The sequence below is a fragment of the Sceloporus occidentalis genome, unplaced genomic scaffold, assembly GCF_023333645.1.
Source record: "Sceloporus occidentalis isolate IW3139 unplaced genomic scaffold, rSceOcc1.0.p SCAF_2, whole genome shotgun sequence".
Taxonomy (NCBI): Eukaryota; Metazoa; Chordata; class Lepidosauria; order Squamata; family Phrynosomatidae; genus Sceloporus; species Sceloporus occidentalis.
The window spans coordinates 61,848,149-61,875,095 of NW_028316982.1; the positions used below are offsets into that span (position 1 = coordinate 61,848,149).

The following is a 26,947-nucleotide window of genomic DNA, read 5'->3' on the forward strand; positions in this document are numbered from 1 at the left end:
ACCTCCAAGGAAGGAGACTCCACTACACTCCGAGGGAGTGTGTTCCACTGTCAAACAGCCCTTACTGTCAGGAAGTTCTTCCTAATGTTGAGGTGGAATCTCTTTTCCTGTAGCTTGCATCCATTGTCCCGGGTCCTGTTCTCTGGAGCAGCAGAAAACAAGCTTGCTCCCTCCTCAATATGACATCCTTTCAAATATTTAAACAGGGCTATCATATCACCTCTTAACCTTCTCTTCTCCAGGCTAAACATCCCCAGCTCCCTGAGTCATTCCTCATAGGGCAAGGTTTCCAGACCTTTCACCATTTTAGTCGCCCTCCTTTGGACACGCTCCAGTTTCTCAATGTCCTTTTTAAATTGTGGTGCCCAGAACTGGACACAATATTCCAGGTGGGGCCTGACCAAAGCAGAATACAGTGGCACTATTACTTCTCTTGATCTATTATTATTATTATTATTATTATTAGTTTTATTTATACCCCGCCTTTCCACAGGAGCGTGATCAAGGCGGCTTACAACAGAATCTCATACTACAAAACAAACAATGCACAGGAAAAAACAGTACACAATATCATACAATCTAGACACTATATTTTTATTGATGCAGCCTAAAATTGCATTGGCCTTTTTAGCTGCCGCATCACACTGTTGGGGCCATTGTGTGCCTAGTGGAGAGCAGAGGAGGGGATCACAGAAGTGTCTGACTGTGTTCCAATAACCAGAAGCAATTACATTGTATGCTGAAATCCACTAGTGTACTTTAGAGATGTCAGTGGTTGATGTAATCATTTCATCATTTCATATCAGGCTACAGGAAAATAACCAGATGCTTCTGCAATCTCCACTCACACTCCACCAAGCATGGAATCTTCAGTGGCTCTGTAGCAGACCTGGCAGAGGCTTTGGTCACTATGGAGGGAAGGAGGGAACAGCATCTTCCAGAGATGAAAAATAGACATACACAGGCATAAGGTTAACTTATCCCTGCATATGCCACTAAGAGGATGCTAGCCATGCACTTTTAATTGATGACAGCAGTCAAGAGAATTGCCATTTCTTAAAGATTTAGTCTCGGGGGGGGGGGGGGGCAGATATTAACTTTGAATCCTGTATGATCAGCTATTTTTCTCAAGTTTACTTCCAGGATGCTGATATTTCTGGGATGCTGATACTGGATGCAGCTTCCCATGGCTGATTTCACTATTTCCAAGGTTTATCAGGTTAGTATAGAAAGAACAGGAACAAATGGTAGCCATCACAGCTTGTAACTCTTTTTGCAGATTTCAGGGGCAGCTTCCTTCTCAAGCCAGTGAACAATGAAGAAAAGGGGGAGGAGGAGGAAGAAGAGACTGCTTTGAAGGATGGGATGAAAGGATTGCAGCTCTCTCCCAGTCCCAGACGGACTCGCTCCCAAAGCTACACCCCTCTTCCTGATGTGCCAGTGGATGCCTACACAACCTCCCCCCACATCTCCTCCTCAGCTCCTGGTGGCAAGGAACCCCACTGGATTATCACTAAGCACACAAAAACGTTAGGAAGTTCCCGTCATGGTGTGCCCACTCAGGAAGTGAAGTCCCTCAGTCAAGGGGATGGACGACCTGGCAGAGGGAGGCCTCGTACAGTAAAGTCAAGCCATGGTAAAACCACATCATGGGGTCCACATGGGGAAGTCCAGCCTCCCAAGGATACCTTGTACTCAGTGATCAACAGGCCACGCAGAGCTAGGCCCCCACTATCACAGCTCTTTGATGAGGTCTCAGCAACTAGTAAGACAGTCAAAACATCAAGAGAGGATGGGATCCCAGATGGCCCACTCCAAAATGGCCCCAGTGATATGAAGGAGGAGGAATTTGAGTTGCTGACTGTCCACCTGTCCAAGAAAAAGCAATCACTGGGTAAGTTGCATCCCTAACACCCCTCTAAGTTGAACATGCAAGGGGATGCATCTCTGTAATTATTGTGTGTGTCCTGCCTTGTCCCTGGTCTGGCATTCAAGGTAGCTTACAACCGCTAAAACAAAGATAGTAAACATAGATCTGGGAAGCCTACTGCCTGATCATTAAGATCTGTTACAGGTCTGATGAGATTGTGGCTGTAGCCATTCTAGTTGGGAAATACAACCAGAGTGGCTATAATGAAATTTAACCAATGAGATGAAACCTGGATGTTCAACTAACATTTGGAGCATTGTCTGAACATAGCTTGGTTTTTGATCTGTCAGTTTACATGTTTTATTCTGTTTGAGCTGAATTGTTTAAATTATTTTTGATTCTTTAAAGTGATGTCATTGATTACCTCCCATTCTGAGCTATGCTGATATGGGGTGGGCCTCCCATTAGGCAGAGTGAGATGGGCACCTCAAACTGCTGTTTATGGAGGATGTCATGAAGGAGCAGCAAATTGATGGTTGTTTAATGTGCTATTACTAATTTTTCATTTAATATGAAGATGGAGGAGATGCATAGTATTAATGTCCAGTCTCTCCTCCCTCAAGGATTTCAATATTTTTGGCTGTATTGTTGAAAAGGCCATGGATGTCATACTGTTTGTGTCATATGCATGAATAAGTCACGCTACACATATAGGACAAATTATTTGTTATAGCTCAATGGATGCTGACAATAGTGGAAGGAGTGTTGTGCATACAGCAACATTGCACATCACAATTGTACATGGCTCATTTGACATTGTACAATGGCACCCAGTCATTGACATATATTGTGCAATGCTATTATTCTATATAGGGTTGCATAATGTATCTCTGTATGCAGATATTTACACTATCGTAAAGGGATGTTCGATTGCAGTCTTAGTCTTCAACCGAGTATTTCTGCCAAAATATAACAACCCTCAGTGTATTTCACATGTCCCTAGATTCTTTCATGTTTAAAAAAGATTGGCAAAATGATGAGATAGTGGGCACTTGAAAAAGAAATTTATGCCCTTTACTCAGAAGTATTTTTCTAAAATTTTGTTTGTTGGATACAACTCCCAGAATCCCTGGCCAGCATATGGCTCTGTCTTGTTCTGGGAGTTGCAGTAAAAAAAAGTAACTTTCCCCAAGCTCTGAAAAATGCTATTTTACAAAGCAAAAGAGTCTGATGTGTCTGTCCCTAGCTTCCAGCACCCCTTTGTTTTCCAGGGATCAGCATTTCAGGGGGAATCGAATCCCGACTGCAACCCATGGTAAAGATTGAGAAGATTTTTCCTGGAGGAGCAGCATCACTGAGTGGAGAACTGGAGGTAACTGGAGCAGTAGGGAGGGAATGTGAACTAGTTTCTGTTGGCTACAGCCCCTTATTGCTAATACTGGAGTGGACCTATCCAATTCACAACAACTTGTTTTTATCCACAGTAGCAAGCATTAATGTGCAAGTTCAGTAGTCTAAGACCATTCATGTTGCTATACTATTCAAACATCAAAGCAGAGCGCTATTCAAGAAAAAATAGTCCAGATTTTTGCATAAGAATGCTATCTTCTTTAGCTCTCCTCTTGTTTGCTTGCAACAGCATACAGAATTTGTGCAGAATGGAGCAAACAATATTGCATCCTTTACTCCATCCCCTTTCGGAGGGATTTGTGACAGCTAAAGCATAAAGCAATTGCTTCAGAAATTCCACTGGGAGCTGGGATTTGTACAGCCAGATCCCACACACACTCTCACAAATGGCAGCACTCCCCCTCCCGTTCCTACTCCCTGTGCTCACAGGGGAAAAACTTGTGCAAGGTCACACAAGTGAGTTCCTGTTGCCGCAGACAACAATCCCTCGACTCTCCTAATCCCCATGCTCTTGTTTGGCTCTCCAAAGCCTGCTCTTGCCCTCTCCTCCTCCTGTCAAAGCAATCTGGCTCTGTGCACCATAGCTTTGCAGCTGCCTAATCCTGTGCATATTTACTCAGAAGTAGGTCCCACTGAGTTTTCAGGATCCACTTCCCAAAATACATACATGTGAGATTTCAGCTGGTCTCTGAAATTACATAACTGAATACTGTATGAATGTATGTTCCTCCAAGTCGATTTATGGTGACCCTATAACACTCCTAGGGTTTTAAAGGCAAGGATTACTTAGAGGTGGGTTGCCAAGCATTGCCTTTCTCTGAAATATGGCATATAACTGTATTTCATGGCAGTTATCCTTCCAAGTACTAACCAGGACTGACCCTGCTTAGTTTCCAAGATCAGACAGGATCTGATGCCTTTGGGTATTTAGGCCAGCTTTCTATAAAGTATGAAGTATTACTGCCCATTAAATTTTCCTGCACCCCAAATTAGTATATTGCCTTGATTACAGTTGCAATTTTCCTATGCAAGTAAACTTAATTGTGCTGAATCTACTGCAATTAATAGACTATCCTTTTCATATAAAAATTCATCATGTGTAAGTGATTGATTGTTTTTTCTTGGAGAAAGTTTTGTTATACAAGAGAGAGAGATTTCAAATGGATCTCATGAAAGTATCAGAGCTGCAAGTTTATTGTTGCTTTTCCTTCTGCCAAGAAGCCAGCTTCACTAGTGAAAAATAGATCTATTTCTTTGCTAAAAACCTTTTTTTATCCTGCTTGCCTGCCTTCCGCAATATAAGGCATATTAAAATGTAGCTCTTCTTTTTAGTAAAAGCAACTTTATCTTTTTAAACTTTTGCATGTCTTTTAACTTTTTTTATACTGTTTTATTTGGTGATTTTGTTTTTAAATTTTTATTGTGATGGTTTTTTAATTGACTGTGTGAGGATGCTTTGGATCTCACTCTGGGAGACAGGCAGCCTACAAATTAATTAAATAAATAAAGTAAATAAGTACAAATAAACTTTCCCTCTAATAATGGAATACAAGTGAGCAAGGGATTGACTTAAATTTGCACTTTCAAACCGCGCACTGACCTCTTACTTCAGCTGCTGCAAACTGAGTCCAAAGTGCCAAAGTGGTTTGAACTCATTTAACTCAGCAGGGAGGAGAAGAGAGAAGAGGGCAGAATCTTGCCCTTCGTAGTAGGCTCAGGCAAAAGCAAACTGCTGCAGACTCTCCAAGCTTCTGTGTTCTTCCTCATTAATAACTTTCGTCATCTTGACCATAACACGTTGTTAATCACACATGTCCTGATTTTCATGCAATAAATGTTGGAGCACCTGGGATTGTGCAGCCTGAAATAATTACCACCCAGGTTCCTTAACTTCACACAAATTTGGTATTTAATCACTAGACCAGAATGAGAGATAGGATGATTCTGAGGTTAGCTACACTGATGATCATACTTCCAAAACAGTGATCAAACTAGAGTCCAAAAACAAAATGGGGAGGGGAGGGAGTACAATAGTGGTCCAATCAGGAAATCTCCCTCCTTCTGTATGAGGTAACCAGTGTTGCATCTTTCATGACACTGTGGAAAGGTTTGACACTGTAGACTAACCTCCTCATACAGTGATATCTAGTCTTTTAAAACGATCTCTGTCTCTCTCACTCTCTCTCTCACACACACACATGCACACCCCTCATTGTGCTTTATTTTATAATGAGGCCAGGAGCCCATACACACACACCCCATTGTGCTACCCAGGGTTCCCCATGGCTCAGGGCGCTGTGCAGCATTTCACTGAAGCTCTGTAATGAGGCTGGGTGCTGACAAAGAGCCATTGTGGTTCTTGACCAACCTGCCCGCCCACCAGGCAACTTTTCATCTGTCCCTGGGAGCAGCTGTAATGAGATTTCCCCATCCGTGGCCTCTTCCCCTTAGGAGGTGGTGAGCCCAGTTTGCCAGGTGGCTCGATAAAAGGATTAATTGTCCCAGGTTGTGGTGACAGAAGCATATGAGGAAGGGTGGCTCAAAACACAGACGAGGGTAAATCTCTCCACTGATGCTAGCAGGTGGGAGTTGATGGCCTAAAAGCCTGGCCACACAGCAACTTGGTCAACAGGCGGATCTCTGTTTGCCAAGCCCAGCGGGAAATGGAGGGGTTCAGGTCAACATGTCTTCTTTTCTGAACTTGGAAAGTTTTTAATGGTCTTTTTTTAAAAATAGCTTATTAATGTGACTTTATGTTTAAATACTAGGCTAGTAGCACATTTATTTTCTCACATTTATAAACAAAAGCACATTTAAGATTTTAAAAAACATCTCCATATGACTCTTGAAAACAACATTTTAGCAGCAACAAGTAATTGTAACCCAATTCACTAACATAGATCTATACATATATCTCTGCCTTTATCTATGTATCAGCAAGAACAGCATAATTTTTTTAGAAATAACATCATTATGGACTTGTTGGTCTCAAATTGTTACAGCTAATGCCCATGTTACATCCAGGATCTGCTGTCACTCTCCCCATTTTAGCCCTTACTTCATTCTGGATTAGAGCCAAGATCAGCATTCAATGTTCACAGACAGTGCCTCCACCTGATTATCAATTATCCCCCTGCACCACAGCTTGGTTTATTCTGCAAGCCCCCCTGGCCCTATATGCAGGATATTCAAGAGGCTGTATGAGCTGCTGAAAGAAGGGAGTAGGGAAGTTGTTCCCACCAGTCCATTTGTTGTTATTGTTGTGTGCCTTCATGTCATTTCCGACTTATGGCATCCCTAAGGTGAACCTATCATGGGGTTTCCAGGCAAGAGGTTTGCCATTACCTTCCCCTAAGGCTGAGAGCATGTGACTCACCCAAGGTCAACCAGCGAGTTTCATGGCCAAGCTGGGAATTGAACCCTGGTCTCCAGAGCTGCAATCCAATACTCAAACCTCCATGCCACGCTGGCTCTCCCAGTCCAGTTGCACACTCCTAAATCTGGATCAAAGCAACTGTGCACAGTCATTCCATTATTTCAGTTAGTAGACAATATCTGCTTATAATGAAGGGGTAGTTTTGCATGTAGGAACTGTTGAACAGGGAAGCCACTGCTAATCTCTAGAGTAAGGATAAGCAAAGTGTGCTCAGTGGGCCACAGGCAGATGCCAGGGCTGTTTTTGTGCCCCCAAATGATCTCTGGGTATGTGGGAGGCTTTTCCACTACATAGAGGCAGGGACATGGGCCAGGAAAGGCCTTTTTTGAAACAGAAAGAACTTCTAACTTACCTCCTGTTGTTTAAAAAGGCCAGCCCATGAAGATCCCCAAACATGGCAGGAATGCCTCCATGTCACTTGGAGGGCATCTGGGGGTAAACAAATAGCACTTTGGTGAAAGTGGACATAGTTTGAGAGTGCAGCCCTTCAAGGTCTCCTGGGGGGGTATGCTAATGTGATCCCCTAGCCATTCACATTTGCCCACCCCTGTTCTAGATCCTGCCTTCTCTAAGCTTGTCAGAAACAAAAGGACCAAAAGAAGTGGCAGTAACTTATGCCTGCCTCATCGTCTTGCTTTCTCTCAATGGGAGGTGGTATGGTGTCATTGGAACCCAGAGGAAATGAAAGCAAAGACATGTATAGCAGCAGTTAGGTGGTCTCATTTAGAGAGAAGTTTGGGCTAAGAGCATCTTTTGCACAATGGCCCATCAAATCTTGTATGGGGAAAACATGAGTGTGCAAACAGGCACAGGAGTGATAGATGCGTACACAACAAATGACTGAGAAAGGTAGGCCCAGAGAGTGCCTCTTCTGTATGGGTGAGAGTGACATCTTCAATCCAACCATGGATTGCTGGTAGGAAATTCTGAAAGCAGTAGTCTAAAAAAGTACCTTTTAAAAGTTCTGCACTATTAAAGAAACATTGGTCCCCTTATATGCCTATGGTTTTGTTCTGTTAAATCTATGGCATGGTGTCTTTACTACTTTGCCTCCAGCCTAAAGAAATTTAGGTTTAGGCAAAGCTTGAGCCTAATGGAAGCTGAGAAACACCTACTGGTACATTTCTGCCATTAAGATGTACTTTGGAGAATTCTGCATTGCCCATGGCACAGATGCAATTTACTTTTACCCTATTTGGCTAGGCCTTACTCAACTTTCCTTGAGGCTGCTACATATTCCAGAAATAAATCAAGAGTGGCAGGCTTCAATAATCTTGCTTTCGGGGAAGCTTGTCCTCCATTCACCATCTTTTCATAGAGGAACCCAAGCATTTAAAAATCTAAAACACTTGGGTTTTTCCAGAGCAAAATTTGAAAATCACTACTTTATTCAGTTTGATAAAAGCCATCTATAAATTATCTCTAAATGTTGAAAAAAGAGCTTGGAAAAGTTAATGTTGACCTTGCTACCTGGTACTCTGGTAAACATGGGGTCTAAACAGACACGCCAAAATCTCCACATTTGCTTTGCCTGTGGAGCACATACTGGAAATGTTATTAAGCACTATTGAGCTTTGACATACTTGATTTGGAGGATCTAATATTCACCCAGTGGCATGCAGTGGAGAATGTGTGCTCCTCTCACTCCTAGCCAGCATAGCCAATGGTGTGGGATGATGGGACTTGTAGTCCAGCAACATTCAGAGGGCCAAATGTCTCCCATATCTGACCCCGAGTGCTCTGAAAAAGGCAGAGCTGCAAGCATTTACCTGTTCTCTAATGTGTTATTACTGTTACTCTTTTGTCCTCTGCTAAATCACTGTAAATGTGCTTGTTGTCACTTGGAAAGACTAGACTTGTCTTCCTCTTTTTCATCTTTGCTAGGCTGGCCTTGAGCTAGTTGCTGTGGAAGGAGAGACCCTGCAAAATGTTACACATCAGCGAGCAGTCGACATAATCCGCCAGGCTTATCGCAACAAAGCCAAGGAACCCATGGAAATTGTGGTGAAGGTGCCGAAGAAAAATAAGTAAATGTTGTGGACAAAGCAACCTGCCCCGAAGAACGGAGATAGCCCAGAAATTAGGAAGAGCTCTAGGCCTTGTGGTCAATGAATCAGGCCCCCCTTATTATGCCTACCCGCTACTCAGAAAGCCCAGAATACCTATGAAGCTAACTGCCAGGTAGGTTAAAAATAATGATAATAAAGAGCCACTCAGCCAACTGGGGGGCTCAGCACAGGAAGTTATAGCTTCCCATTTTAAGGGAGGCATGGTTGGAACTGCACCAGAGAAGAGACAAACATCCCCTAGCTGGGGACAAGCACTTGGTGTTCCATTTTCAGAATCCACCAGCAGATACTACTGAGGCAAGATGTATATGGACAGCTGCTACCAAGACCAGTTGCCTTGCAAGAAACTTCCCACTGGGCCAAGCATGCCAGTATCAAAAAGGAGCAACATTATTCTTGACATGCAGAGCTTTGTATGGCACGCCCTCTTGCATTATTTCAAGTGGAAATTTTTGGATGACAAAAAAGCACTCCAGCTAGCAGTAGTAACAAGGAAGGGCAATGAAGAAATGTCAGTAGGTAAGGTCAGCAGATGGTTTATTTTAAACCTGTGTAACCACTTCTTTGAAATTTGGCTAACTCAGGTTCAGCATTAGATAATGGCATGGCTTAAAACTTAGAGGATACATTTAAATATACCATAAGTGAGTGGTGACACTCTCTAAAAGAGACAATCTGAGGTCTTGGAGGATCCTATATGTTGGAAACTGAGATCAATATTATCACAACACTTTGACTGAAATTCTAAAGAGAAATCTATAGTGCATGATGAAGAAACTGGCAGCAAACCTAGAGTGGCATAGAGAAAAGGAAGCAAAGCATCACATTTTCCATTCAGTTTCTGAGCCACTCTGTAAAGTCAGTGATGATATAAGCCAAAAGGGGACAAAAATTATGAAAGAAGATCCTGCAGATAGTGGCCTTCTCTGAATCCTAGATGAACAGGTTGCTTATCTGTAACTGTGGTCCTTCGAATGGTCATCTGCAGCCTGGCATTACCAGTGTTCTAGTAGCTGTTTCCAAGTATATGTTAGCTCTCACCTAAGAGAGGTTTTGCTAAAGGAAAGGGATTGTCCTATGTTTTTTTTCCCAACCCTGAGCTGAAGCAACTATTGTGGATCAGAGACTATCCATTTCCCAAGGGACCAGTCAATATCGTCCACCTGGAGCCACCACCAGGCCTTTAACAAACTGCTGCCATGTGGAATATACAAGCCACTGGGTGAATGATGGTAAAAGGTGCATTTGGCCCATTTTTAATATAGCAGAAAGAACATGGGGTGTGCTAGTGCAAACCATCCTCCATTCAGTAGTTGGCCCTGAGCATCTCCACATACTCCCCACCTTTCTTTTTTTCACCACCAGAACAATTCCAATTTTTCCCCACCTTTCCATACTCTACTGTCCCCACCCATCAAACCTTCCAGGGAGCTTTTCTTATAAACACAAGACATGTCTTCTTCTGTCTTTTTTAATTCACACTTTTCTTTTGGTTTGTACAAGAAATTTACACAGCTTGAAAAATATACAAATTTCAGAAATAAAGTAAAAAAGAAAATGAAAAAACACAAAAGTGGTGCTAAAGGGATGGGAAGAATATAGAGAAAGGGAGCAGGTTAACAACAGCCACAGAAATGACATGCACCAAGCTTTTTCCTTTGGTCTAGTGATGTGTGTCCTCCTACTAACCCCATGCTACCTGCACATCCCATAGGTATGGGCAATTAGGCAATAAAGACTAGTTGGTGGAAGTGGATTCATGTGTCCTCTTACAAATACACTGTCTTATAAGTGAGAACAGAAGCTTATTATACTCCCCCTGCCAGTAGTTCAGAGCTCCAGGGCTGAAATGGACCCTTCCCAAGATCTTGAGTCTGATCAATTTTGCATGCAGAGGAACTTGTGTAGGTGAAGCTAAGATTAAACAAGGGCTGGGAAACAGGCATGTACTCCTAAATCCAGCAATGGGTCAGCCATTTTCCCATAATGACTTAAACTGGGATGCAGAACTCTAAATGAACTTTGGCTGCTTCCAGGCAAAAGCCATTCCTGGACAGGTAATCCTGATCAGAATTTATACAGCCAGGGCAAAATGGGCTAATGATAATAGCCAGCACATTCTAGCTGTACACAGGGGGGAGTAGATTAGTGATGACAGTGAAAGGTAAGACAGTGTAGACATCCAAGCTACATGTGCTTAGAAATTTGATTCTTCTTGTATTAGTTGAACCTAAAACTCAATTCTCTCAAGTCCATAATGTTCAACCATACCTGATCCAGGCCAGCTCTGCCCTTCAGTCTCATAGTAACCACAGATATATATGCACTTGCTCCATTTTGTCATCCAGAAGACAAGGCCCATATCTGTCTAGCATTGGAGGATACTTGGCTGCTTCATGTTACCCTTTCTCCATCATCATATGCAACTGGCTTTTCCACGCTCAAAAAACAGACCCACAGAAAGGGAAATTTTGCTTCAATTATCTTTTCTTCTTTGAGCTCACATTGTAGGATAAACAGAACTATGCCAGCAAGAAAGGTGTGTATATTCCAAATAACTATCAGTCCATCCATACCTTTCAGGATTTCTGCCATAAGGAGGCATAGCTTTTGGGTAAAGTAGCTTGGAAAAGGTGCCTTCTAGACTACAGTTCTCAGCAACCCCACGCCACCATGCTATCTGGGGAATTCCTGAATCTGAAGCCCAAAAAGCAATTTCTGCAAGCTCTGTGAAGAGGGCCTAGACTGGCACCATTTTGCCCTCTGAAGAGGAGTCTATCTTTGGGAAAGTTCACTGGCCACTTGAAATGAGGGCAGAGGGTGACCAGCAGAGCCAGATCAGTCATGTCCAAGATTACTTCCATTTCCAAAACTAGTTAGTAAACCTAGATCTAGAATGGACAGAGTTGTTAAAAGTGCACTAAATGAAGCAACTCTGATGCAGAGCTTGGGAAAGTTACCTTTCTGGACACCCACTTTCAGAATCTCACAGCCAACAGGGGGATTCTAAATACTGTATTGCAAAAAAAAAGTTAACTTTGCCAAGCTTCATTTAGGTGCTCATTTAGCTTCAAGCCAAGCACCCAAAATAGTGTACAGCTGGACAGTGAGTACTCTAAAAGGCCTGCTGGGTTGAATACAAGAACAGCAGTATTAAGAAACACTATAAAAACCCAAAATTGGCAAGGAAATTGTGGGATGGAGGGGAACACTGACATCTGAAATACTCTGCTTCTGGGAACAATAAATGGAGCTTCATCAAGAAAGGAATGCAGCACCAAGTCAGAATGGTTCTCTGCCATCCAAGTCTGGGGAAAAAGCAACAGTGAAATTGTGATAAAAGTGCTTCTGGTAGTCTCAACCCTGGCAGTGTTGGGTCTGCAGGATTTGGATGGGGTTAGATAGAAGAGCACACAATGGCAGAAGGAAACAGGCAAACCCAGGCATTCTCCAGGCCAAGGAAAAGGCACTCTCAGTTCAATAGGGGTCCCAACCAGGAGCAGCCAAGGCCAATAAAGGGTGAGGGAGGACATTCCAGATCCCCTTGCAGAAGGGATTGGGGGTGGGGTAGCAAATGGATCAGAGCTCCAGCTGGTGAATCAAAGATCTCTATGAGCACAGCTGGGGATGTTTGGGCCTACAACACTCATCAGCCCTGCCTCTGTCTAGAAAATGGGCAGGCCCTGGCATGAGGAAACAGAATTGGACACTAGTGTGATTGTGCATGCATGCACATGCACATGGACACCGGTGAAGCTCTAATGTTCGGGAAGACTGATCATGCTGATAGCATGGAAAGATGCACAGGACTGGAACTAGGTGTTCCGTGTGTGCAGAGATGCTATCAAGGAAATCTATCATTAAGAGAACTTCTCAAGTGAGTAATGCAGGTTAGAGCTGCACTGTGGCTTTTCATAATGCATTACTATGGATATCTACTTGGAAGCAATTCCAACAGAACCTAACGGACCATACTTCTGCATCTTAATGTCCTGCTTGAATAGCACAGGATAAAGCTTAGAAAAGGTACTTTTTTACTACAACTCCCAGAACCTCCTTAGCCAAAAAACTTTTCTGAGCTCTGACACAGGGAGTCATCAGGCTTTCCCTTTGAAAAGGCGTTCCCCAACCTGGCATCTTCCCAACGTAGAACACAATTGGCACAACCTCCAGTCACCATGACCAATGTCTATTCTGGCTAAGGGATAATGGAGGAGATAGTCCAAAAAATCTGGAGGGCACCAGGTTTGGGGAAGTGTCTGCACAATATTTTCACATTGCTTCAGGAAAGACAGAGCCAGAGTTGGTTGCATGCAAGTGTTCTGCAATTCAAAACAAGCACAGAAAAGAAACAGAATTTGGGATCAGCATTCAGCATCCTGAGAATTAATTTTGGTCTTAGTACTAATTGCAATTATTTCTCATCCTTTTTATACTACAAAAATATAAACTCAAGCAATTACAAAGAGACCCAGACAGAGACTCCAAGCCAGAGAGGAACAAATAAGAGGCAGGGTAGGAGTAGGCCATCACTGTCTTGCAAAGGCTCTTCCTTGCCCTTTATGGGAACCAGTACAAATTATGCAAAGAGAACAAATATGTGCAAATTTATTTCATTTGCACAACTTAGAAGGGTTGTGGAACTCAGCTTTCATTGGCACAAAGTTCTGATTGTGGGTATGTTTAAAAAAAGATATACACACTGCTCAGGACTGGGCCAAAGGTCACAGAAAAGCATCCTGGTTTTTTGTATGTATGTGGTTTAAAAAAATAAAAGGCTTCCCCAGACAGCCTAAAAACAGGCAATGCTAATTGTCTCCCATCCGCTAAGTGGATCAGCAACTAAGTGGCTGTTAACACAGCCAACCTGGCCTAATATCCAGCTAATGATGGCTGAGAGCCAATCAGGTCACTTTGCTAAGGAGGTGGAGGAAGAGAATACTAAGAAAACTCTGCCCTCCCATCACTCCCACTAGACAAATATTTTTTTAAAAAAAAAAAATCTTACTCCTTTGAATTACAACAACCAGAATCCCCCCACCAGTTCGGCTACTGCTTGCAATGGCAGGGAAATTGTGGGTGCTATAGTCCAAAAAGTAGTTTTTCCAAGCTCTGTCCAGCTTTCCCTCTTTTCCAATCCCACTGCTTCCAATACACTCCTAGTTCTCAAAAACTAGGTGAGGCAAAAATCTATTTCTTTCAAACATCAGCATTTTGCAGGAGGCTGAGTATCACTGGGACCTGGAAGGCACTGGGACGTTTGAGAAGACAACTGCCTCAAACACCCAGAGCAAAAGTGGAAATAGAGCTGCTGTTCTCACTTCTTTTCTGAAGAAAGGCTTTAGGACAGGTTAGGGCCCCTCCTTTCTACAAGGCCAATCTGGAAAGCATAGCCTGAAATCCTTAGCCAGCTCCTTCATACACACACACATACCACAGCTACCCACCTTCAGATCCTAATCTAATCTCAATGGCAGTGACATCCGTTGAGCTGGTGGGTGAACTTTATAGAGTTCCCCCAGCCACAAGAAGGAAGGGAAAAAGCACTGCCCACTGGAATGCATGACTGTGATCCCCAGTAGGCAGCTCCTCCATTGTGGTCCTGCATTCACTCTGTTCTCATCCCCTCCAGTCAGATGGAGTCCCGAGTGAGTGGCCTCCAACCCTCTCTGTGGCCAGCATCTCTATCATGGCAGTGGTGGCCTCATTCACTCAAGATTCCACACAGTACATTCAGATCTCAGTTGCAGCTATCTCCTCAAAGCAGATGCCTTCACCCCCATGCATCTCATATTCATCCATGTCCCGGGCCTCGAGTTCAAGACTGAGGTGCCGCAGCTGGCACTCCAAATCACGATTGTGCCGATACATCTGGATGTAGTTGTGCTGCAGTTGCTTCTGGTAGCGGATGACCCTGTCCTTTTCACTCTGCCAGGTGACGCGCTCGGCATGGAAAGCCTCCCGCTGCTCCTCGCCACGGCGCCGCTCACACAACAGCTCTGCACGCAGCAGCTCTGCCTGACCACGCAAGCCCTGCAGGGTATCAGCAGCCTGCCGCTGGGCTTTTGCCTCGTCACACTCGGACAACAAGGGGCAGAGTTCCCCACTTGCAACACGCAGTCCTTCAAGTTCACGCTCCAACCGTCCCACCTTCTCACGCAGCAGTTCAGCCTCGCTTTTGCGCCTGGCCAGCTCATTGGCACATACCTCGAGCTCCAAAGCCTTGGTTCGAGCCACCTCCTGCAAGCCTAAGGCCTGCTCTTCACTAGCCTGCAGCTCAGCCCGTGCCTCCCTCAACTGGGCTCTCAGGAGTACCAGCTCATTGCTCCGCTGAGACACCTCTGACTGGGATTCCTTCAGCTGTTGTTTTAGGAGTGAGATCTCACCTGATTTCTGGCACACCTGATGGGAGAGAAAGAGATCAGAGAATCACAAAGTTGGAAGAGACCACAGAGGCCATCCCCTGCCATACAGGAATACACAATCAAAGCACCCCTGACAGATGGCAATCCAACCTCAGTTTAAGACCTCCAAAGAAGAAGACTCTACCACTCTCCGAGAGTGTATGTTTCACTATCACATAGCTCTTACTGTCAAGACGTTCCTTCTAAAGTTGAGGTGGAATCTCTTCCTATAATTTGAATCCATTGGTCTGGGTCCTATTCTCTGGAGCAGCAGAAAACAAGCTTGCTCCATCCTCAATGTGACACCCCTTCAAATATTGAAACCGGGCTATCATATCCCCTCTTTACCATCTATTCTCCAGGCTAAACTGAACTAATAATAATGTCAGTGTTTTACTGATTGTATTTTATATCTGTATTGTGTTATTTTATTGATGTAATCCTGCCTTGATCCACAGGGAGAGGCGGGGAAACACAAATAAAAATTATTATTAAACATCTCCAGCTCACTAATTCTCTCCTCATAGGGCGTGGTTTCCAGACCCTTCACCATTGTGGTCACCCTCCTCTAGACACGCACCAGCTTGTTAACATCCATTTTGAATTGTGGTGCCCAGAACTGGACACAGTATTCCAGGTGAGGCCTAACCAAAGCAGAATAGAGTGGCACAGTTACTTCCCTTGTTCTAGACACTACTATTGACACTATATTTCTATTGATTCAGCTTAAAATTGCACTGATTTTAGGTGCTACATCACACTGTTGGCTCATGTTCAACTTGTGGTCTACTAGGACTCCTAGATACCTTTCACATGTACTGTTGTCAAGCCAGGTATCCCCCATCCTATATCTATGCATTTCATCTCCCCCTCCCCCCCAAGCATAGTACCTTACATTTCTCCCTATTGAAATTCATTTTGTTAGTTTTGGGCCCAGCTTTCTAATCTATTAAGGCCTCAGTTTATTGGGAAGCTCTAAGAGGTGTCTATTTCTAATGTAGCTGAGCTAAGACATAGAAATGTTGTAACAGGAATAGCATGATAGCCCATTGTTTTCAGGAGCTCTGGTGTCACTGTGGTTAAATGCCAATACTGCAGCCATTCACAGCCGTAAGGTTATGAGTTTGATACCAGGCAGGGCTCCAGGGTCCACTCAGCCTGGCATCGTTCTGTAGGTTGCTAAAATGAGAACCCAGCTTGTTTGGTTCAATCAGCATACCCATTGGAAACCACTTAGGAAGCACTTAAGTGCAGTGATGAATGGTATAGAAATGTACTTGTTATTTCTATTGTTTTATGGTGAGGAAGCAGAACTATCACCAGCAAAAACACACGTAACAAGCCAAGACAGAGCAGAGCAAGGCAGAAAGGGACGTGCCGGAGGCAAATAATCACAAGCTGAATTCTGCGACCCTTCCAGCATAAATCAGTCACATTAGTGGGATGCCTCACAAGAAAGATTTCCCTTTCTCCTTCACTCAGATAAAAAAATATACTTCCTCTGCCCTGATTCTCCCCACTTAGCATCTTACCTTACCTTAACACAGTCCATGAAAATGCGCATTTCAAAGGAATCTTAGCAAAAAGAAGGCTGGCAGAGATTATGTTCAAGGCCCCACTGGAAAAATATATTGAACCTATAGACCATCTTTAGCCTATAGACCAGCCTTCCCAAACTCTATACCATGCACCCCAGATGTTCTGTACTACAACTCCCCTCAGCCCAGCTAACAATGGGTTGAGGTGATGGGAATTGTCATCCCAAACATTCAGAGGGTTCCAAGTCAGAGAAGGTTGCTCTAGAACCCAGCACTAAGGGATGACCCATGACAGGCAGGCAGGCAAAGGAGAGGTATAAGGAAGGCTCATCAATACTTTCCATGGGAAGGTAAGAGGGAAACTCCAGTGAAGAAAGTAAATCTGCATCCAGCCCTCATTTTGCCAGTACTACAGCCTTGTGGCCACTCGATTTTCAAATCTGTGTCTTTCTATAAGCCCCCATTTTCCTCAGCCCAACTTACTTCCCATTTGGTCTCTTCCAACCGGGGGCCCAGTTCTGTGTGCTCCCGCTCAAAGGAGGCGCAGCGTTTTTCCAGTAGTTCCCGCTCAGCCAGCAACTGGGCAAAATCCTCCTGGAGTTTCTTCTTCTCCTGCTGCAGCTGGAAGATTTGGAGCTGCAGAACTTGCTGGCTGCGTTGAGCCTTCTGAGCAGACTGCTGAAGTTTGGCAGTGTAACCCTGCCGCAGTCCTTCCATTTCCTCCTCACAGCGCCTCTGCTTTTCCTCATACACCTGGAGGGAGTGGAGAAAATAAAACTGGTTAGGATCCAGAAGGTTTGAAACCTGCTATGCTGTTGCCATTGGGCAGCTCCATGATATCCCTGAGAGAAGCTTACCATAAATATGATGCCTGTGGAAACATTGCCATAGAGCTTTGGTGAACAAAATGTGGCCCCCAGGACTATTTTTGTGACCTCCTGGGATTCCCAGGGTGAAAACCATTTTTACCAATAAAAATAAAAATAAAAACAAATAAAAAAACCCTCAATGTTTTGGACCTAAAATACCTCCCAATGCCCTTCTCTATGGCACCCCTCTCCCCACTGGGCCACTGCAGGCCCAGGAAAGGCCTTTTTAAGAAACAGGGAGTTACTTCCACTCACTTCCTGTTGCCAAAAAACAAGCCCCTCTTGTGCTTAAAATGGCTCATAGGAGCCTAAAACATGGGGAAATGCCCTCTGCATCCAGGAGGGGGGCTGAGGGCATGGGGGGAGGGTAAAATATTTACTATTTTATTTTACTGCAGTGAGGTGAGGTGAGCTCTCCAAGGTCTCTTGGGGGGGGGCTAATGCACCCCCCCAAAAAAAAACTTTTCACAGTTGCACACCCCTGCCCTGGAGAGTTTTCCATAGGCCCTTCCACCCTTTAAGTGATAAGAAGACCATCCTCTTCCAAATTGGATGGTCCATGAAAGAATGCAGCCGAGGCAGGCAACCACGCTGTCCTGTAAACCTTCTGAGTTCCTTCTTCCAGATATCCAAGCTACCCAGTTTGGAAGAAGGAGTTGCAAGTAATCTCTCAGTGGACTCTGGAGGCCTCTGGGATGCAAAGGGGGCATTTCTGAAAGGGTGACAGCTAGGGATCAATGATCACAGGTGGTAAACAATTAGAAACTGAAACCAACAAGCCACCTCTGGAAAAAGTACAGAAAGTCCCAACTCAAATGATCTTCCAAATTCTAAGGGACTACCTAGGGCCCAAAAGAGTTGATTTGTCACTAGATATAAACCTACCAACTTTTATACTATTCTGCTTAGTATATGAAATCTACTTAAAAAAAAAAAAAACAGAAGCCACTGCTTTCCTGAACACTCACCACAATAACCTGCAGAAGCTAGAGCTTGCAGAAGTTACTTTTTTGACTATAACTCCTAGGACTCCACAGACAGCTCTGGTAAAAGCAGTTGTGGAAATGCAAAGTTTTTAAAAAATACTTCCTTCAGGACAAATACAGGAGAACGTCCTGCCTTCAGAGGAGCAAATGGAGGCCTTCCAAGCAGCTTACCTGGCATATGGCCACCTCATTCTCATCCAAGCTCTCTCTTAGATGTTGCAGCTCAGCTTCACGCTCCCGCAGTTTCTCTTCAAGCTCATGAACAAGCAGGGCTTCATCAGCACCACCGCCATGCACAGGCGAGCGTCCACCGCAGGAGCCACTGTCAGAAGAATGATGCCCACGGCCACTCAGAGAGCCAGTACTTTTACTCGATGATGAGCGCCCACTGTCGGAGTTTGAAGGGCCTGTGAGGCCCCGAGAACTGCTGCTGCCATGGCTGTCGAGGTTGATGTGGCCCATGGAGATGCTGACTGGTTCCATCTGCTGACTGCAACCAGTACTATATGTGGGAAGACTGGAGAGGGAGTTGCGCCCAGAGTCTGACATGGTTCCTGAGTGGGAGCTGGTGCGGCAGCTCAGGGAGTTGTGTTTCTCTGTGTTACCTGCAGGGGTGCCACCAAAGAGCTGGGCAAAACTGGCCTGGCTCTCAGAGAGCACCGAGGTACCGCCAGGACGTAATGCCAAGTGCCCCTGCAATGGGGGATTGCGGTTCTTGGGCATAACTGGTTTGAAAGCTGTTGGGCGGATCAGTGTCTTCTCCATGTTCTGGGGGGAAAAACAACAGAGGCAACAGGTTGGAAGAACAATAAAAGCAAAGAAGCCCTTTCTCTTTAACCCACCTTTGATATTTCTTAGGCAAACATATTCTCTACCTCTCACAAATGAGGAAATGGGGCTTATCATTTTGAAGTTCATTTGGGAACAGAGAACTTCTTCTCAGCCACCACAACACTTCCTAAAGTTAAGAAAAAAATCAGAACTTGGGGAGGGGTATATTTGCTTACTGATATTATGAAGAATAAACAGACCAGACTGCTCTGCACAAGGGTTATCTTCTCTTACCTTCTCAAGTTTCCCTGAAACAGGCACCAACTTGGGTGGTGGTCCACGGATGGTGCCAACCCGGGGCTTGTCATCCTGTGGCTCTTCTACATCACTGCAGGGGCTGATTGGAGAGACAGCTTCAGCCCAATCCTCTTCACTGGCGTAAGCATAGCTGTTTTTCTTGGTGGGAAGCCCATGGCACAGCGGCTCTTGAGAACCAGCACCAGGCAGGCGGAAAGGGCCAAACTCAGGTGTGGCCTTGTGGCATGGCCGGCCTGAGATGAGGCTGCTCACACTGCCCATGGCTGCAGGGGAGGAGCAGGCACTGTTATGGAGTTGGGCAGTCCCTTCAGAGGCAGGCTCAATGGAGACAGGCAAGGTCTGCACTATGGCCATGATGCTCACAGTCAAGGCGATGCAGGTGATCTGAAACAGAGAAGGAATGGCCACTGAGAACAAGAAGGTGGAAACCTGAATGCAAGCCCCTAGTTATAAAGAAGGTGCTGGTTTGCCTTCCAGCAAGCCTGGATAAACACGCTAAGTTCTGGGAGGCTGCTCGTAAAGTATATTTGAAACAGTGAGTTTTAAACTGTGTTGTTGTTTATTTTGCTGAAAGATGCTTTGCAACTTGGAGAAGTGGGTCCAAGGATGTATACAACTAATTTATTTATTAAAATCAAGAGAATTCAAATTGAAACCAAGCATACAATGCTAACTATGACTGAAGCCAGGAGCCACACTAAATTATGTTATTATTGCCATTTAAAATTTTTTTAAATGTTCTAAGGTAGTGCTACAGAAACAGAAACAGCAGCAGATGGCTACCTCAGTTGAATGAACACACTACACCTCCCAATTTGCAAATGTTTTGTTGTTATACATCTAGCAGAAGCGAACTGAGGAACTCAGTTTTTCAGGCTTATTGCTTTAAATTGGTCAACAAAAAACTTGTTTCCTCAAAAAGAGAGCAAGTTTTCAACAGGAGAGTCCTCTTGCTTGTACAACATAGGTCCTGCACCTTTCTTATTCTCTCTGTCAGTAGGGACTAATATAGTTTTCCAAATGTCCACTGCAGAATTAATTCACTTTTCATGTCTGTTAGGGAGTACATGTCACATACAGACACATTTTCCTTTACTTTATTTTCTTTAAAATACTTCATCTGCACGTGAGAGTGGGTAGGAGACAGAAAATACCCTGTTTGCAGAAAATACATTGTGGCCTTCCTCCGACTGGAATAAAATGAGCTGGCAAAATCAGCAAGACTCCACAATAATAGGGAGCACAAGCAGCCCCTGCTGGCCTCTCTTGGGACAGGAGAAGCATGGTGTGAACCTAACAACCCTGACAACTGATCACAGACACACACACACAAGCTCAAAACTCCAATTCCTGCCAGGCCTAAGGTCAGTGGAAACTGGTCTGTTAAAATGGGAGAGATGGCCAATGGCTTCTTAAAAGAAACTTCAGCGACATGGCAGGTTAAATAGAGTAGAAAACAGTCCAAGGACGGGAAAGCTCGTATTTATATGTTATATACTCTAGAAAAGCTAAGCAAAAGTTCTTTCAGCAAGGAAGGATTGGCATTCAGTGAATTCCAGTATTACAGCAACAGCAGCCCACAATTAACAGAGCAAAGTACCGAGATTGAAGCTTTAAGAGAGCTTCCCAAGAACAAGAGAAATCACATTTACAGAATGTAGCAATAGCAGTAACACAAGTACATTTCTATATCACTTGTCAGTGTACTTAAGCACTCAGTAAGCGGTTTACAAAGTGTAAGCCAATTGCTCCCAACAAGCTGGGTACTCATAGAATCGAAGATACCACAAGGGCCATCTAGTCCAACCCCCTGCCATGCAGGAAATCTCAATCAAAGCATCCCCAACAACATGGCCATCCAGCCTCTGGTTAAAGATCTCTATGGAAGGAGATTCCACCACACTCTGAGGGAATGTGTTTCACTGTCGAACAGCCCTTACTGCCAGGAAGTTCCTCCTAATGTTGAGGTGGAATCTCTTTTCCTGTAGCTTGCATTCATTGTTCCGGGTCCTGTTCTCTGGAGCAGCAGAAAACAAGCTTGCTCCCTCCTCAATATGACATTCCTTCAAGTATTTAAACAGGGCTATCACACCACCTTTTAACCTTCTTTTCTCCAGGCTAAACATACCCAGCTCCCTAAGTCGTTCCTCATAGAGCATGGTTTCCAGAACCTTCACCATTTTAGTCGCCCTCCTTTGGATACGCTCCAGTTTCTCAATGTCCTTTTTGAATTGTGGTGCCAGAACTGGACACAATATTCCAGGTGGGGCCTGACCAAAGTAGAATATAGTGGCACTATTACCTCTCTTGATCTAGACACTATACTTTTATTGATGCAGCCTAAAATTGCATTGGCCTTTTTAGCTGCCGCATCACACTGTTGACTTAACGTTCAACTTGTGGTCTACTTGGACTCCTAAGATCCCTTTCACACGTAGTCTCGTTCAGCCAGGTGTCCCCCATCCTACATCTGTGCATTTTATTTTTCTGCCCTAAATGCAGTACCTTACATTTCCCCGTGTTGAATTTCATTTTGTTAGCTTTGGCCCAGCTTTCTAGTCTATTCAGGACATTTTGAATTTTGATCCTGTCCTCTGGAGTATTAGCTATTCCTCCTAATTTGGTGTCATCTGCAAATTTGATGAGTATGCCCCCAAATCTGTCATCCAAGTCATTGATAAAGATGCTGAATAACACTGGGCCCAGGACAGGACCCTTTGGGACCCCACTGGTCACTTCTCTCCAGGATGAAAAGGCGCCATTGTTGAGCACTCTTTGGGTTCGGCCAGTCAACCAATTACAAATCCATTTAACAGTTACCTTGTCTAGCCCACATTTTACAAGCTTGTTTGCAAGAATGTCATGGGAAACCTTGTCAAAGGCCTTACTGAAATCAAGATATACTATGTCCACAGCATTCCCTTCATCTACCAAGCTGGTAATTTTATCAAATAGAGATCAGATTTGTCTGGCATGACTTGTTTCTCTGAAACCCATGTTGAGTTTTTGTGATTATGGAATTGCCATCTAGATGTTCACAGACACACTGTTTAATGATCTGCTCATTTTAGCAACTTAAGGAAGGATGCCAGGCTGAGTCGACCCGGAGCCCCTGGCTGGTATTGAACTCACAACATTGTGGTTTGTGAGTGAGCAGCTGCAGTAGAATCATAGCAGGGACTGTTTTCTGTTTGTTCCCAGCAATCCACCACCCAAGACAACACACTAAATGTGGTGGCACGAACACAAACTGTGATGTTTTTTAATCCCCACATGCTTCTGAATAGGCACATGGAGGGTGTGTTTACATGGAGTACTTCAGCTAGTTTTACTGATGTGTATTCCACTGGGAATGTCCCAAGTATTTATGTTTTGGAACTTTACATGTCTCATCCCCTTCCCATTAACTGTCCCTGGAAAATTCATCACTACTTCCTTCCTCATCCCAAGTACCTTAACAATCCAGTACACGCATGAAGTAGGAACAGAAATATCACATAGTGAGGGGCAGAAATGCATCTAGAGAATGTCCCTCCTTATTAAAAAAATCCCAAAGATTAAACAAGTAATGAAAGAGAGGGTGTGAAATCAAAGAGGAACTAATGCTGTAAATAACACAGCTATGTCAGTTAAAGGATTCTGAGAGTTGTAGTCCCAAACAGTAACTTTCCCAAAGCTCTGGAAAAGATTGTTGGGAACACCCCTGATTTAGGCAGCCTTTTCACATTAAGGGGCATCTTGGACTGTGCTCAGAGGCTCAAAGATCCATAAGGCTGAAAGGGAACTGGAAAGAGCAGGGGTAGGCAACCTACGGCCCGCGGGCCAGATGCAGCCCAGCAAGGCCTTGGGACCGGCCCCAGCCTGGTCCTGCCACCGATTGCCGCCGGAGCCTTTGGCCTCTCGCGTGAGGGTGTGGGGCCTTTGGCCTATCAGGAGGAGGCGGACAAGGGGAGTCAAGCGGCGGGCAAGAGGGGCAGTTGTCTATAGAAGCCTCAGAAACATGCATTTATATTAACATTTTTTAAAAAATCAGCAAATTTTTTCATGTGTCCTCCATTTTTTTTAAAAAAGTGTCCTCCATTTGAAAATTTTGTCCTACATTTGTTCCGGTTTATTTATCTATTTAATTTTTTTTTTAAAATTATTTAATTATTTATTTTTTGGCTCCCCCCCCCCCCCCCGTTGTCTGAGGGACAGCAACCCGGCCCCCGGCTCAAAAAGGTTGCCTACCCCTGGGAAAGAGCTTCAGTTCTTTCCAGGATTCTTTTGCTATTACCATTCAGCACTTTTTTTCAGTGATGAAATCTGTCAGTTGCCTAAGGCAAGCAGCAACTGCCCAGGACATGATGTCTCTCACAGCTGGAAAGAGATCATGCCAGAAGGATAGCTGGGATATCCTCTGCCCCCTCCAGAACAGATACACTGGCCTGGCTGCCTCTCCTGGTTTTAAAGACCCAAGATAAGCAGCCAGAACAGTGGTTTGTATGACTCTATGAAAAGCCAAGAATAGCCAATGCAAAGTGGAATATTTTGATTTTAAAAAAAATAAATTATATTAATCATAAAAAAGAAAACATTTTACTCATAACATCCATAACACAAAAGGGAAAGCATAATATCCATAATCCCTAATACAATTCATATAACATATATCACATCATTTAAAAAAATACGAGCTACATACTACAATATCCCACTCTGCAACTTACAAAAACCTCTTTTACTCTCTATAATCAACTCTTTTCTTTCTTCCTTTATCTGCCTTTTATCCTTTCTCTCTTTCCCTCCTTTATTCCCTTATTGCTTTAAGGAGAGAAGGGAATAGAAGGATAATGTTAGAAGGGGAGAAGAAACAAAGTGGCATATTTTTGCATGCATCTTCTTTTCTGCATCTTGGTTATGCTATGAGAAGGAAATTGTGTGGTTGTCCTTCTTTTGTACTGTGCTTTTTCTAATCCCCCCTAGAACGGCCAGCTTGCACACTGCAAGAGCATCACGCTGTTAATTTGTGTTCGGTTGAGGAAGCCTCCCAAAACTGGACATAGGAGCAGAGGGTTTCCAGGAAGCTATTTCTCTGCCATGCCACCAACAGAGAAGAGGAATGGGGGAGGGAGGCCAAGGCAGCAACACCTCCCCATCTCCTGCCAAGTCTGCTTCCCTCTTTCTTTGCTGCTGTCCACAGAGCAGAATTCCTTTTTATAACCTGCCCTCTGTGCTGTGCTTTAAATAGAAAGCGCCTGTGCTTCCCGCTCCTGCCAGCAGTTCAGGATCACAGAGTGGAACTAACATGCATTTATTCCAACCCTAGGCACTTAGACCAGCCCCTGTTCAGCTCTCATCTTAGGCAGTGCGGGATGCCATGAATGTGACAAACAAACAAACAAACAAAAAACAACAACAGGAAAGGGGGGACATTGTGATGAGACCTGATCTGAAATAGGGGTGCTAGAGGTGGAGGCAGATCAAAGGGCTGGAAGGACTTAACAGAAAGAATACCACGGTGATAACCCTCTTTCTACCTGCCCAAAACCATCCACCACTAATATATACTCTAATGGAAGACAAGTGTCTCTAATGCTATTTAGGGTAAAGGGGGATTTACACTTCATTGTGCCATTTCTGAGCTCATAAAATGAGAAAGAGCCTTGCTCATGAATTTAGAGGGATCTTCAGAGTGGCACTCCCAAATGAAGAGTCTGCAAATCCAGACACATTAATCAGAGACTGAAAATGAACGATGGAAGCAGGGGGTGGCAGGGGCGATAACACATGTACTCAAAGCACTCACAATACAGTAAAATATCTAAGACGGTGAAAGGAGTGGGTCAGAAGGCAAGCTGAGACCACCCTACAAACCCTGTCATACTGTAACTTTGTACTGAACAGACACTCATGAAAGGAGAGAGAAAATGAACAAATGGTGACGGACAAATGAAACTTGATGCACAATAAATGCTCACACTACTGCTAGTGCCCACAAATCTTAAGAACAGAACTCTCTCTCTCTCTCTCTCTCTCTCTCTCACACACACACACACACACACACACACGAAATCCCAACAATAAGCTAGGAACAGAATTTCTTTATGGGTCGGATGCAACAAGGAGTTAGGCTTAGATATGGGGGGAAATATTTACAATTTTCTTTTCCTGGTTGATTTTTTTAACAAAGGTTTCTCTGATGGTAAGGAAAGATTTTCACAACTATTCACTTATGGGAGAAAAAAAAAACACTTTGGGAGGCAAAAACTTTTTTTAAACATGCTTTCTGCATAGGAAACTACATACTTTGTACAGAAAAGAATTTCCTGCATGGAATATATATTTTCAGTGCAGAAAAGTCACATGTATATCTGTCCAACAGAATTCCTCCAAAGTGTGAATGATCAGTGATCAAAAACTCTGCAGACATTACAGGGGTTCAGCATGGCAGAAACAAAGATAATCCAACAGAAGGAGCAAAGGGCAGGATGTAAATACAGGCCAAACAAACAAATTAGAGAAGTCAAGTCAACTCTTATTTTATATTCCATTTGGCCAAATTCTCACACAACATGGGAAATAAACAAATGGCCTGAATTCTATTGTTAGTTCTACCTACAGATCTATTGAATCAACTGAATTTACACAAGAAATGACTTGCCATTTCAAGCACTGATTCAAATGGCCAACCAGTGGGATGCAGGCCAAATATTTCCAGAAGTTCTCATAAGTCTTTTATTTAGCTGATGATCCATACTATAGTGGTTTAACCTATCTGCAAACTAATGCAACTTATTTATATTTCAAGTGATATTGTTCAGATGTGGGTGGGGTTGAAAAATTCTCATGAACCATAACAGAAAAATGGTTATCATGGTGATATTTTCTCAGGAAGCAAAGTATACATTATTCAAGAGAATAATTTGATGCTCTTTTCTTCCCCAACTGTAAAATGTTGTATCATGCTATATTCTTTTGCTGCAATCTCCAAATTACAGATAATTATTTTTGCAGTCAACGTGAACAGAAAGATTACATTAAATCTGGGCACCACAATTCAAAAAGGACATTGAAAAACTAGAGCTTGTCCAAAGGAGGGCGACTAAAATGGTGAAGGGTCTGGAAACCATGCCCTATGAGGAAAGACTTAGGGAGCTGGGTATGTTTAACCTGGAGAAGAGAAGGTTAAGAGGTGATATGATAGCCCTGTTTAAATATTTGAAGGGATGTCATATTGAGGAGGGAGCAAGCTTGTTTTCTGCTGCTCCAGAGAACAGGACCCGGAAAAATGGAT

The 26,947-nt window shown here is 43.8% G+C and overlaps 2 protein-coding genes across 4 annotated transcripts in view; one reads left to right on the forward strand and one right to left on the reverse strand.

The window, feature by feature from the left end:
* The window catches only part of PDZD7 (PDZ domain containing 7), a 50,596-nt gene extending 40,561 nt beyond the window's left edge, over window positions 1–10,035 (forward strand). The window contains exons 14-16 of the mRNA XM_089509733.1: window positions 1,280–1,894; window positions 3,142–3,242; window positions 8,601–10,035. Of these exons, the coding sequence (XP_089365859.1) occupies window positions 1,280–1,894; window positions 3,142–3,242; window positions 8,601–8,747 (863 nt within the window). The 3' untranslated portion in view covers window positions 8,748–10,035. The remainder of the gene's footprint in view (window positions 1–1,279; window positions 1,895–3,141; window positions 3,243–8,600) is intronic.
* Window positions 10,036–14,518: 4,483 nt separating this feature from the next.
* LZTS2 (leucine zipper tumor suppressor 2) overlaps window positions 14,519–26,947 on the reverse strand; it is a 77,640-nt gene continuing 65,211 nt past the window's right edge. For all 3 annotated transcript variants that reach the window (XM_089509735.1, XM_089509734.1, XM_089509736.1), the window contains 4 exons: window positions 19,648–20,055; window positions 18,754–19,350; window positions 17,211–17,480; window positions 14,519–15,187 (listed from right to left, as the gene is read on the reverse strand). In XM_089509735.1, coding sequence (XP_089365861.1) covers window positions 14,519–15,187; window positions 17,211–17,480; window positions 18,754–19,350; window positions 19,648–20,025 — 1,914 coding nt within the window. In that variant the 5' untranslated portion in view covers window positions 20,026–20,055. The remainder of the gene's footprint in view (window positions 15,188–17,210; window positions 17,481–18,753; window positions 19,351–19,647; window positions 20,056–26,947) is intronic.